At 35.1% G+C, this 15,000-nt stretch overlaps 1 protein-coding gene across 8 annotated transcripts in view; it reads left to right on the forward strand.

The window, feature by feature from the left end:
* Positions 1-15,000, forward strand: part of LOC118446592 (protein Fe65 homolog) — a 147,677-nt gene that overhangs the window by 90,866 nt on the left and 41,811 nt on the right. For 7 of the 8 annotated variants that reach the window (XR_014983574.1, XR_014983575.1, XM_035877455.2 and 4 more), the window contains one exon: positions 8,557-8,926. Coding sequence is in view for 6 of the 8 variants with exons in the window: in XM_035877455.2 (XP_035733348.2) it covers positions 8,557-8,926 (370 nt within the window). In the remaining 2 variants the exon portion in view is untranslated. Of the gene's footprint in view, positions 1-8,021; positions 8,235-8,556; positions 8,927-15,000 lie in introns of those variants that run through there. The other variant, XM_085664103.1, reaches the window with a different exon arrangement.

Below are 15,000 nucleotides of genomic sequence, written 5' to 3' on the forward strand. Positions count from 1 at the left end.
AAGGAATGTATAGGTTGAAGGGGTCTTGGTAACCGGTTAGAAAGTCCTCGTCGGTCAGGGTAGTAACCTGTGTGATCTTGATATAGGTATAGATATGCGTGTGCATACGTGTTTATATATGTGTATGTATATGTCTGTGTGTGTACGTGTTTGTAAGGTACAAAACGTAGACGTCGGAGGTCAAAAACATCTAACCGACGATATTTCATCGTCGAGGAACCTAGACGATCGTAAAACAACTACAAGAGTACTAAGATAGAAAATTGTCGAGGGAAAAGCCGACTATATTTATTTCTTTTCTTTTTTCTTTTCTTTTCTTTTCTTCTTTTTGCGGATTTTTTTTTTTTTTTTTTTTTTTTTTTTAAGAGCTCTGTTATGTCCTTGGTTTAATCGAGCCTTGCTAATATTAGAACGAGGATGTATGCGTGTGTTTACGTATGTATGTGTGTATGTATCACTTCGCGTTGAATTTTATTAGAAATTTCTAACGACGATTTTATTATCCCCCTCCATTCCACCCTTCCACTTCATCATTAAAGTGTCTATATGATAGACACTTGGTAAATGATAAACCATGGCCAATGATTGGATTATAATCGAGATGACCTTTTTTTTTTCTTTTTCTCTTTTTTTTTTTTTTTTTTTTTTTTTTTTTTTTTTTTTTTTTTTTATGAATTATTAAACTTATTATTAAAGAGTTTATAACGAAATGATTATTACAGCGAAATGTAATATCAATGATAGTGATAACAATTCTTTAGATTGAACCATAATTGAGAGTATTTATTATTTCGAACGTAATCAATGAGTTTTATGATAATTCTTAATTCTCTCTCTGTCTCTCTCTCTCTCTCTCTCTCTCTCGGATTTTTATCCATCTCGTAAAAAAAAATTAATATCTCATGGACAACATCGAGATGATTTAATTTAACGAAGATCTTTATTCATACAAATCGTTTTATAATCGAAATAAAAACGCACAAAAGGAAAAAAAAGTCACTAGATATACAAATATTCTAGTGACTTTAATGAATAAAATTAACTTGACTTTGGATTAACGCTAGGATCGTTTGTTATTAGCAAATGATAAAACTGTTAAATGAATTCGTACGAGTATGGAGCATCGGTTTTGTCTTTGGCTAATCTTAGGTGCCCTATGTTCCTGTTTCTCTGAAACTTCAGGAATCCTTTCTTTCCGTTCTTCCACCGTAATACCACACCGCAATGTGGCTTTAAGCGCATACGCCAACGGCAGCTTTCCGTTTTGAACAAAAGAGAGACCTCGTTGGTGAAAAGAGCTCTGAACGAAATCCGCGACTCTAGGGATAGTACGCGCGCGCACACATACACATACACATACACATACACATAGACACGAATATCTTCTGTGGTCTACACACGATTTGGACTGCCGCGTTAACGGTCTACCGTAAAACAATGGGATTACCACAGGGTTAGATCGATGCTAAAGCTAGAAACGACTAGGGATTTTTTTTTTTCTTTTTTTTTTTTTTTTTTTTTTTTTTTTTTGAAGAATAAAAGAGAAGAACGAAGATGAACTGTGTGTGAATGAAAGAAAAGAAAGAACAATCAAAAAGAAAAAAAGAAAAAGGAAAAAGGAAAAAGTTTACATTTAGATCTTACACTGTAATTGTAAGTTTAAAACGATAAAATATCTTTTGTAAATTATATATAAAACGTTAAATTATTATAAATAACTTGAATTGTTTAAATTACTTCGATAAATAATACATAAAAGTCAATCGTATAAAACTGAATTAAAATATACCGATCGAATTGGATTAATGTATTCTCGAACATTAAATCTTATCGCGACACGTATTTCGTAAGCGACAATGAAGACGTCTAACAATAAGAATGAGAGAATGAAAATAGCTCTTGTGGAATGGATATATATATATATATATATATATATATATATATATATATATATATATTCAATTTACCTTGAACCAATGATGACCTTCGTCGAGTGAAACAAACTCACAGGGAGACGTACATAAGTAAACTAACTAACTACAACGTGTGGTAAAAGTACTTACGTGGTTAAGAATGACAGGATAAATAAAACGAAACAAATGGACATGACGAAAATAATATTCTTCGATTGTGATTGTTATATCTTGGTAACACAGGAAATAAATATAATCAAAAGGTCTATCGATGTTGTTGTATCAGAAAGGACGTCTATATTTTTATTTTCTCTCTCTCTCTCTTTTTTTTTTTTTTTAACGTGTGCGTGTTAGACTATCGTTTAACTCTGACCTATCGCAAAGTCGATTGCCTAGCACGAGCTCACTCACTCACTCATTCTCTCTCTCTCTCTCTCTCTCTCTCTCTCTCTCTCTCTCTCTCTCTCTCTCTCTCTCTCTCTCTCTCTCTCTCTCTCTTTCTCTCTGTTACCGTTTTATCGATCGTTCTTAATTCGTCTTCTAACGCATACATTGAAGGCTCACTATCGTTGGTGTGACTATTACCAACGATACACACGTTCGATCTATTACTAAGGGTTGCCATATTTCAATATCAAATAGATATTATAAAATGAATATTGATATCGATAAGATATTAAAATATATACGTATTTATATTGATAACAAATCGTAATCTTAAGCAAAGACTTTTTGTCTGTGATACCGGTGACGATGATCGACAGGAAAAAAGATGGAATCCAACATGGAATCCAAAACATAACCTCAACAAAATTATTGATTCGTTTTATAAAATCAATGTTAATAATTTTACGTTGGTAATATATCAATTAGAATCTCAACGTTTAATTCAATCACGATCTTGAACGATATTCAATAGCAATTAAAATCTAATTATAATTTGATAGAAAATTTTAATCGTAATTACGATCGTAATACAGGTAATGGGATGATGATTAAATTTCTACAAGTTTTTGGGACACAAGTTGCAAATATCAATCGTACGTATCGATATGATAGTTAATCATAAAATCAATCTTAACAATTAAATCGTCGCAATTACAATCGAGAAACTAAAATTTGGATATAATTTATTAACAAGAGTTAATCCTAACCTCAATTCATTCGGAAGATGATTAATATCATCGGGAATTATTCTCGAATCAAAAAATAATCTATTCACTGAGATCGTAATCCGAATTATATAGATGACTTTTTTTTTTAATCTGACTCGTCTTTTTTCTTTCTTTTTCTTTTCTTTTCTTTTCTTTTTTATTTTTTTTTTTTTGCAATTTTGAAATATCTTCATCTTCGCCCAACTTTCATTTTCATTTTTTTTTCGTGAACGAGGAGATAGAAGAACGATAATAAAGCGAGAGAGCATCTGTGTCATTCTCGTTGTCTTTTAGTTATTGAACAAAAAAAAAAAAAAAAAGAAAAAAAAAAGAATACTTCCTCTCCTCTTCCTGCCCTTTCCAAAAGAAAAAAAAAAAAAAAAAAAAAGCTTTACTCACTCGACGTAATTCCGCAGTAAAAAAGAAAATCCTTATTGGTTTGTTCTTCCTTTTTTTTTTTTTCCTTCCTTCCTTCCTGGCTGAAGGAGGATTTCTTCGTTCGAAAAGATTGGCACGGATCGTGTCTGGCATGAAACTAAAAGTAGCACTTTTTCTTTTTTCTCTCGAGAAAAACATGACAATATCAAGAAAGAAAAGTATTTCTTCGAAATCAACAAAAGTCGATAATTCAAAGAAGAAAAAAAGAAAAAAGAACATACAAACTCCGGTAAATTTCCATTTCCGTGTATGGAGTTACGTGTATCAGAAAAAAAAAGAAAAGAAAAAAAAAAAAAAAAAAAAAAAAGAAAGAGGAAAAAGAGAAAGAATGTTCTCTATTGATCTCCAACAACAAATGTTGTCATCAAGTAAGCTCATAAGCTAGTTTATAATATACATATATATATATATATATATATATATTCATAGTAGTTAGAATGGTGGGAGAGATTGGAAGGTTGGGACGAGGCTAACTGCGTTTAAGGGTTTGCGTGCGGCGCCGTAGGTGAATGGCGCCACGACGTCTAAGCGTCGACAAGACGAGTGTTTTCCAAGTATGCGTCATCGCTCAGTTCTCCCATAGTCCATTGCACATAGACCAATATATATATATATATATGTATATATATATATATGTATACAAAGAGTAAGAGGGGCAAAGACGCAGAGAGAGAGAGAGAGAGAGAGAGATAGGAAGGAAGGTCGTTGAATGTTCGAATAGAAGGACGAATTTCCACTTTCTCGAAGCGAACGAAACGATAACATCAAATTCGATCGATGAAATTCAAGCGAGAACAGAGATAAGAATATATACTCGTACATAGACATACAAAAGTATATATATATATATATATATATATATATATATATAGTTAATCGATCTAATCAAGAAATAGGAAGTGGTGGTTGTTTTTTTTTTTTTTTTTTTTTTCTTTTTTTTTTCTATAAGAAGTTGGAGGAGGAGAGTGATGACTCATGGGTTCGTACAGTGTGACTCAAAAAAGGAAAAGAACGTCGATAGGGGGAGGATATATTTGTCGTTGTAATCGGAGATATACAAATTCGATGGTGTGTCAAGCAGAAAATCTTGATCTTTGTCTTTGGCCCTCATCTGACCGAAACTATATCCTGTATCCTCATACGAATCCCTCACTCAAAACTACCAAACCCTTCTTCCTTCAACTCCCTTCCGTACTCAGTTCCCAGACGCCATAAAACTTAACGGGCTCTTTCGAAATTGCCTTTTTCTTTTTCTCTTCCTTCTTCTTCTCTCTCTCTCTCTTTCTCTCTCTCTCTCTCTCTCTCTCTTTTTCTTTCTTTCTTTCTCTCTTTTATCCCAACCCCATAACGAGAGACACGGCAGTTGCTCTCTTCGCACCCCATTCTCTTATGGTGGTATACCGTGCGAAAGACATTTAAGCTCGTAACTCCAATGTTATGGTGGTGGGTCGGGGTGGGCTTGGGTGGGCTGAGGTGGGTCGGGGCAGGAATTTCGTGTGTTAAAACGTCTGTATATGTCTATGTGTGTATATATAAAAAAAGAGAAAGAGAGAGAATAGGGCTCAGAATCTTCTTGATCTCGAGCATGAAATCGTTGAGGACAAACTTTTGCTATTGGTCGATTCAACGTATACCGAAGTCTTTCGTTTAATGGGATAAATAGGGAATTCACTTTATTTCGATTATCCTTTCGTAAAAACGAATAACATATGGAATAAGATTTAGACTTTGTTAAAATTTTGAGAAACAAAAAGAAAAGAGAATTCTTCTCTCCTTCTCCTCTACCCCTTCACTTTCCTCCATCCACTTACCCACCCACCCACCCACCAAACCAACCAACCAACCAATCGTCCACCCATCCAGAAAGTTTAACAACCGCAACGAAAATGACAGGAACGAGAACGAGGGTTGGTAACAATGTGTATCCCTGTATTAAACATAAATTAGGATTGAAAAGGGTTGGGAACCCCGTGTAACAAACCTAACCTCAATTACAAACCACGGCCGATCAATTAAACGAATACACCATACAACCTGTTACGCAACTGTAATTTCAATACTATATATATATATATATATATATTATATGTACACACGCATCAGTAAAATGAGTAATAAAAGAGAAGAATTTCACTGTTTAACAGCCTGCTTTGTGTATAAGTATACGTACGAATATATCAGTGAAAGAGGAGGAACAAAGAGAGTGATAGAGAGGGAGTGATGGAAGGGGCGAGAGGGGAGGGGAAGACTTATGTAAGAATGCAGAAGGAAAGCTACTCATTGGCAGTCGTTGGGTGTTCAACTCGCAGCCCCCCTATTTTGAAAGTTCAACTAGACTCTGTGGAAGGAATCGATTGGGTGACTCATCGAGGGCGGTGACAAAACTCTCTCTCTCTCTCTCTCTCTCTCTCTCTCTCTCTCTCTCTCTCTGTTTCTCTCTAACCTTCCAAGAAATTCTCTCTCTCTCTCTCTCTCTCTATCTATCTCTCTGAGGCCTTGATCTCCCCTCTTCTTATCCTTCCTCTATCTTTCTTTCTCTCTCTCTCTCTCTCTCTCTCTCTCTGTCTCTCTTCCTTTTTGTTCTATCTCACTTTAAAAGCTTTTTCTTTCTGGTAAAATAACGAGATGTGCACTTGGAACCGTAATTCTCCCTCTCCCTTTCCCCCCCTAACCCCCCCTCTCTCTCTCTCTCTCGCTTCCTCTTTTTATCTATCTCTCTGTCTCTGTCTGTTACTCTGCAACTGCAGTTAGTCAATTTACTTGGGCGAAGTGTCGGCCTCCTTGTCGACAAAATCCCTTGTTAGTTTTCTTGTTTCCTTGTTTTTTTTTCTTTCTTTCTTTTTTTTTTCTTTCTTCAGTGCGAACGAAACTTTTCGTCAAATCCGCGCACGATAATTATGGGGTTACGTTAGAGTGGGATGGAGTGGGGTCGGGGGAGGGGGGAGAGGTAAAGGAAAAAGCTGTAGAACAGGGTAAAGTGGTTAACGTTGGGTCGACGAAACTTCGTGGAACGAATGCGTGACACTAACCCTAACGAGTTGTACCGGTGTGTTGTTCCCGTTTTTAAAATCTACCTTAACTCGAAATAAAAGGGAGTTTATTTACGGGCGGATCGTTGAATTTTTAACGAGACGAGTTTATTTTTTTTCTTTTTTTTTTTTTTTTTTTTTTTTTTCCTTCGAACGCCTCGTCGCCCACGTTCGTTCATACGTTTGACATCGTCATTTTATCGTAGTAAATATTGACGATTTATAATTTATTTGCCATCATTACGTTTGATTTTATCGACGACGTTTCAAAATTATTTGGGTTTGTTTTCTGTCTGTTTCTTTTTTTTTTTTCTTTTTTTTTTTGAAAAAGAAAAAAAACTGTGTGCGTTCTCGTAAACATAAACTTTTCGTTTATTGCTGTTTTGGGATTTTGATTAAATCGATAATGAATTATGTCTACTCTGAATTCTAATTAGATTGTGACCGATTAACGATTACAATTTCGCGGATTGTGATTGCCCTAATTACTTTTTCGTTTTAATAATGACTTAATTATTATCTTAATTGAGATTTGATATGACTTGATGATAATATGATTTTCAATTACGATTTCAAGTTTTCATTTACTTCAAACGTCTTAGTCACGATCTATTACTTAGTGTTATTCGATCGTTAATACGAATTATAATTTATTATGACTTTTAGTTTTGCTAATTGATATCGTGACTGAATGAACGCGCAAGGTTTCTTTTTCTTTTTTTAATTTTCTCCTAAACGATTTACGTAGAGTGATAGGAGGGATATGGGGTGGGCAGGTAGGGTGGGCAGGTAATGCGGGCGAGTAGGGTGGGCAGGTAATGCGGGCGAGTAGGGTGGGCAGGTAATGCGGGCGAGTAGGGTGGGCAGGTTGGCAATGAACGATCGAGTGTCTCCTTTTTCAAATTTTTCGATTGAACACCCGAGTAACCGAATGATAAGAGAGAGAGAGAGAGAGAGAGAGAGAGAAAGAGATAAAAATAAAGAAAGAAAGGAAAAGAGAATAATACGGAAGAATACCCAGGCTACAGAGCCTCATATAAACCCAGACAAACGACATGAGTTGCGTTTTAGCTCGATCGACTAATTAACTCTTCAGAACGATGCTCCATTGTTCGTACATTCCCACCTGTCACGGTTCTTTACCCCTCATCTAACGCCCACCTAACCTCTACCCTCACCCTCTCTCTCTCTTTCTCTGTCTATATATATATATATATAGTGTGTATATATATATATATGTATCTATCTCGTTTCATCTTTTAACAAAGAACAAAGACACTTGAACGGTTGTTAGAATCGATTTAACGCTTTAATCGAGCCAACATCTCAAGTATAGTCATTCAAAAGTATTACTATTGCGGAATAATTGAAGGATTTTCAACGATTCTAATTGACGTTCGAATTGATTTCAAAATTAAAAAAGAAGATAGAGAGAGATAGAAATAGGATAGAATGATGAACAGTGGTCTACTGATTCGACCTTGAACTTGGAACTCTATTATAACAATAATTGGCATATATACCAGTGATTGAAAAAATAAATTCACAGTTAATAGTGTTTGAACATAAGTGTAAATAAGTAACGAGGAGCCAAAGGATAATTTTGACAATATGACGTTATCCTCGGAGGAACATGGATACTTTCTGTCGATGGATGTACAACATCGTTCTCGCGACTGCCATTTGTCTCAGGATGATCAGTGAGTAGCTGCGAGAACAAAGTTAAACGAAACGATCCGTGAATTTATGGGAATAAGAGGTTAGAGAATGGGGGTGGGAGGGGGTGGGGGGATAACAATGCTGCAAAATAATAATTAATCATATATCATTTATATATCTCGAACGATCGATCAAAATCGATCAATGATAATATTAATCATAGATCTAATTGTTAATGATAAAAAATATTATCCGATAAGTGTGTTTCATTGTGTTATTCAGTGAAAATTTTAAAAAAGTTAAAAAAAGAAGCAACAACAACAACAACAACAACAACAATATTTTTGTTCATCGTTTGTTTAGAAAATGGATTGCTTTCCTTCGAGAATCCAAATTATCATTTGGATCCGGCACGATTGGATGATGCATTGAACAGCAACGGAAATGGCAGCTCCCTCTATGACGAATTGTATCAAGAATTAGTTGGCAATGGCGGCAGGGGTGGAGAGGTCACTGGCGGTGTCGGTGGCGGCGGCGGCGGCGGCGGCGGTGGTGGTGGTGGTGGTGGTGGCGGTGGCGGAGGCGGAGGAGGGGGTGGTACGAGGGTTCAAGCACGCAGGACTTACGCGAGCTTGGATCTGGGCAGCATGGGGGTTGACGTCACTCAGGGTCCCCTCACCCTGGATTCCGTGACCGAGGACGCAGCTGACAATACGGATAACCATAACCTAGGGTGAGTCTCATGAACATTTTTTATAGCTACTAATTATTACGTCAGATCAAGATTAAAGCCGATTTTAGAAATGGGTCATTGGGACCCTTGTGGTTAACTGATTAACACCTGATAAACCGCCTGAACTCGGGGGTCAAAGGTCACTGGGTGTTTTCTGTTACTTCTTCGATTTCTTTTTTTCTTTTTCTTTTTTCTTTTTTTTTCTTTTTCTTTTGACTCACGATTATCTTGTTTTGTTTTTGTCTTCTTCATCAAGAAATAAAAATGTTCTTCGTGATTTTTGAATTCCGCGGAAAGAAGAAAAATAAAAAAAAAAACCGTGTGTACGTGTATATATGTATACAAAAAAAAAAAAAAAAAAAAAAAAGAAATAAAAAAAGAAAATGATCTAAACAATCCAGACACGATCCTAATAAAATCCAATTCCTTCAAAATCAACCATTATAATACATGCATGCCCTACTTCTCTCATATCCCTCCACCAATTTTTTGGATCACTTCATCGTCACATTCTATGTTCATATTTCTTAAACATTGAGCCGAACTTCTTCGACGGGAATCCCTTTATCCCGATGAAACAGAGATATCAGTATATATAGTAATCTTAGATCCTGAAGGAAGAGTGGTATAACTGAGAGAAAAAAAAAGAAGAGAGAGAGAGAGAGAGAGAGAGAGAGATCAGTTTCTCCAAAGGGAAATGAATGGTCCCAATGTAATATAAGGTCCAGTCAGTTAGACCTAACCGATAAAATTCCCAAGTTGGACCTCATCGAGATCCTGCATAAAATTTCAATAAATCCGAGCACAAAAAGAAACGAAAAGAAACGAAACGAAAGACGAACAGGCGGCTGAAGGGTGGTTAGTGAGTATGGGGTAGTGGGACGTGTTTTGTTAAAAGAGTTACTACAAGATGGTCGAGACTTATTTGCAAAAAAACACCAAAAAAAAAAAAAAACAAAAAAAGAGGGACAGCAGTTAAGAACGAGTTATTCATCGAATGGAAGTAAAAATAAAAGTAAAAATATATATAAAAAAGAAAAAAAAAAAAAAAAAAAGAACGAAGATGAAAAAAAATTTTCTTCCAACCCCATTTATCATTTTCTTACGCGTATCATGAATTATCCATCTTGATATTTTTATGGAGACTTTTACATTCATAAGTTGGTACGGAATATATATACATATACATACATATATGTGTATGTATGTATGTATGTATGTATGTATGTATATCAGGAATGATTGGGAAGCATTTTCACGATCGAAAGAAAGAGAGATCAAATTGAGCTTTTTCAGAAGTCTCTATAATGCGATTTATTTCATCTTTTCCTTTCCCCACTCCTATCACCTTCCTCTCTCACTCTCTCTCTCTCTCTCTCTCTCTCTTTTTCTCTTTCTTCCCATCTTTAAAGATCAGAGAATACTCTCTCACATCTCTGATATCTCTACTCCATTTTATCTTCGTACTGTGAACGAATTTTTTTTTTTTTTTTTATTTGTCTACTATGTGATCTCGCACAATATTTATAGATAAATTATTAGATCCTTTAATGGATTTTCGAAGCTATCTTAAAGATTGAAAATTTAAATGGAAAAAAAAAAAAAAGAAAAATAAAATAAAATAAAAGAATCGAACTATAATGATTGCACATAATAATGTTTCATCGATTCTAAAATCATATTAAATATTTCACTGGTAATAGATTTTGATTGACATTGATTTTGCTAATATTTTGGTATAACTAAAAAGTATTGATTTTCTTGAAAGTTAAGCAATTATTAAATAATGAATAGGTGAGGGATGTTAAGAAGGGATAAAAAAATCCAAGTGCACGATCATAATTAGATATAACAATGTTCTACGTTAATTGGAAAATTATTTTGCCTGTTATTTTTGGGATACGGTAAAAATTGATTATCTTGATAGTCAATTATGCATTAGAAAATGTGCAGATGAGGTGATATGATAAGAGAGATTGAAAAGAGTCAAATTCATGATAGAGTTCATCATTAATTTGAAAATCCTTTTGAAGAATTAATTTTCCTAATATTTTTAGAATATGCAAAAACGTGTTGATTTTCTTGAAGGTTGACTCGGTATTAGATGACAAGCAGGTAAGGGGTGTTGGAAAGGGATGAAAAGGCCCAAGGGTAAGAGCAACGCCAAAGTAGATTGAACTCAATCTAAACTTGCTACAAACTTTGCTAGTCTCTCGCTCTTACTCCCTCTCTCTCTCTCTCTCTATTTATCTATCTATCTATCTATCTCTTTACTGCTATCTTTTATACTTTTGTTGATCTCTTCTCGACTATTGCAATTTTATAACATGTTTCTCCTTCGAGCTATGTTTCAGTTGAGAGGGATCAAATCGATTAAGTGCATACCGCGTAAATTGCATTAAAGAATTATTTTGTTACCTTGCCTCGTTTAAAATCCTATGAAATAAACATTTGAAGAGGAGGGGGTGGGGGATGTACTTAATGTTATTGCACGTGTTCCAACAATCTCGGAAGAGTCTTTTTTTTTTTCTTCTTCTTCTTCTTCTTCTTCTTTTTTTCTTTTTTCCTAACACTTTTCGCTGCACTTATTCTTTGAATTTTATTCGAGCGCGTTGGAAATTTTCTTCTTCTTCTTCTTCTTTTCTCTTGAAAATTGGATTGAGTTTTTTGTTTGAGATCTTTTCCCTTTGTTTTTTCTTTTTTTTTTTTTTTTTTTTTTTTTTTATTTATTTGAATTTTATTCGAATTCTTACAAAAACTCTGTTCCTGATTTATTATCGAATATGATTAAGAAGTAAAAAAAAAAAAAAAAAAGAAAGAAAATTATAATTCTGATGAACAAACACAGTGTATATGGCAAATGAAACGTTTCATAGGTCACTGACATAATGCCGATCGAGACCTATACGAATTTCATCGATTCGACGCCATTACTATGAAACATTGTTCATGTATTAAAAGAAAATTGCAAAAATGGAGAAGAGAGTGAGAGAGAGAGAGAGAGAGAGAGAGAGAGAGAGAGAGAGAGAAAAGCTCCCACATATCTCCGTGAATGGAGTTATCTTTAACGATCGTGTCTGAGGTTGGGATATATCGAGCGTGAAATAAGTCGGCTTTTGTTAGAAAAAGAAAAGCTACTTTTCTGCCACATGCTTCATCCCCCCTATACCCCCTGACTCTTCTCACCCCCCCCTAACTTTTTATTTCTTTCCCTCTTCGTCAACCCTTTTCCTTTTTATCACCCTCCCCCCTTTATATCAAATCGTATCTGTCGTCTACGATAATTTTTCAAAGATGAAGAAAAAAAAAACAAGGATAATACCGTACCATCGTGAAAGTCAGGTGAGTATAATAAAACGGAAGGAAAAAAAAAAAAAAAAAAAAAAAAAAGAAAAGAAATGAAATAAAGAAGAAATATCACGATCTATCAAAAGGTCGGACTATAAAATATTTTTATTCGATTGTTACGTTATAACGATCAATATGATCCATTCGAATGAATCCAAATAATAATCTTACATCTGTCAATTTAACGATCTCCGTATAAGTGATATGAAATGATCGTCAAAATGAATTTCTAACATTTTTCAAATCGACATTTTAACAAGCAATCATGTCAGTAGTGATATAATTTTATCCTTGTTTTCGATCTTATACGGTTTAACGCTTGAATATATTCGAAGAGTTTTGGGATTCTTGATAAGGGGATTGATAGACGAAGAGAATCTAAGTGAATGTGTTCTCAATGTCGAACTTGTAGAGATGGTTATACCTAGAGTGGTTGATACCTTTCCAATCTTCAACAAGCAAGACGTTTCCCTATCAACCTCGATGAAGATTGATGAGGATCGTATTAATCTATTCCCTAACATATCCTTCATCTGACTCTCACACAACCACGCACCTTACAGCATCGTATCGCCCACCATTCACCACCAACTGCTCACCATTCATCATCAACTGCCCGCTACACACTGCCAACTGCCCACCATTCGTCACCGACTGCACACCATTCGCTACCAACTGCCCACCATCCATTATTAACTGCCCACCGTTCGCTACCAATTGCCCACCGTCCGTTATTAACTGCCCACCACGCGCTACCAACTGCCCACCATCCATTGTTAACTGCCCACCATTCGCTACCAACTGCCCACCGTCCATTATCAACTGCCCATCACGCGCTACCAACTGCCCACCGTCCATTATCAACTGCCCACCACGCGCTACCAACTGCCCACCCCACGCTACCAATTGCCCACCATCACCGTTTGTTTACTTTGTCCTTATCGCGATTCTAAATCTTTGATTTTTTTTTCTTTTTCTTATGGAAAAGAATGACGAATAGAACTTTCCAAATCAATGGATTGAAGCTTCGATCAGTTCATTCTTTATCCTCTCGATTCGTAATTGATTTTTGTTTTTGTTTCTTTTTTCGGGTCAGGTGGGCCGGGGGTGGGCTAATGGCTTCCGGGATACGGTCACACGAAACATCTTTAATCTCATTTCATAGGAAGGTAATTTGATTTACGATTCCTTCCTGAAACTGTTTTCTGATCTTTTCAGAACTTGATCTGTCATTCGAAATTCCCTCGGGGATTTCGTTATTCGTATATCGAAATAAATGATTGATACATTTTGTTCTTTTCTTTTTTTTTTATTTTTCTTTTTTTTTCGTAGAATTCTATCAAGGTATCTTCGTACGATATTTTTAATTGATTTGATGAATTTAATAATAAAACGTTTAATCAGATATCATCGTTGATAGTAATATCAAATAAACCGAGTTCAATTCTCACCTCATCGATGTACGTATGACGTATATAAGAGATCCCTACGTAGCTACGACCAAATATAAATTGATATTGATTTTAGTACCAAGAATACGTATGTACCTACGTACGTACGTTAACACACACACACACACAGACACACACATATACATAGATGTTTACATTCGGTAGGACGTTACGGTTTTACCAACGAATTTCATGCCCGAAGAAATACGAGGTGGTTCATCTTAAGTGGAATTTTCAACGATATATGGGGAATCCATGGTATTTCCTATATAAAAAAGGACAAAAGAGAAAAGAGAGAGAGAGAGAGAGAAAATAAGATAAAATAAGAGAAAGAAAGTTAAATTCAAAAATTTGTTGAAAAATTTCGTCCTTAAAGAAAAAAGTAAAAGAAGGAAAAGAAGAACATTTAGATTTGTTTAAATCGAGAAAAAACTAATAACACAGAGAGAAAAAGAGAGAGAGAGAGAGAGAGAGAGAGAAAGAGAGAGATAAATCCAATATTTTTGAACGTATATGTTTATATACAATATATCCCAAAAGGTTTAACGTATACTTCAGATATCGAGAATATCCCATAGTATAGGTCAAATCTTTTGGGACACCCAGTATATATATATGAGGTTCAAGCTAAGAATACAATACGAATATATCGATCGTATCCTCTTCAGAATTTTGTCGGTGTATGAATTTTACTTGTATACATATTTTCTATACACACACACACACACACACACATATATATATATATATATGGATGCGTGTTTTTGCATATGTGTTTGTGTGTATGTACATCTATGTGTATATATGTATGTATATAATATGTAGGTACGTACCAGTGAAAATTTCAATTCAGTATTTCCATTCTAACGAGATTCTAGCGATCGGCGCCCAAGGGGCTTTCAATTTCATGCAAATCGTTGGACATCGTTGATTCTAGAAAAGAGAGAGATAGAGAAATAAAGAGAGAGAGAGAGAGAGAGAGAGAGAAGGGTTTCGTCCACGTTATTAAAATGCTTATATTGGTCCAGGGTTACCGACGTTACGATAAAAAAAAAGGTAAAAAAAGAAACACGAGAAAAAAATGGGATCAAATAAAACGTTCTCTCTCTCTCTCTCTCTCTCTCTCTCTCTCTCTCTCTCAGTTTGTCTGTCTGTCTTTCTATTTACAGGATAATTTTTATCGTTGTTCCTTTTTTTAGAGGGTGGGCTATAGAGGTGGGATGAGGTGGGCTATAGAGGTGGGATGGGGTGGGCATCTATTATTACCGATTTAAT

The sequence above is a fragment of the Vespa mandarinia genome, chromosome 25 (assembly GCF_050613455.1).
Source record: "Vespa mandarinia isolate Hongniang chromosome 25, ASM5061345v1, whole genome shotgun sequence".
NCBI lineage: Eukaryota > Metazoa > Arthropoda > Insecta > Hymenoptera > Vespidae > Vespa > Vespa mandarinia.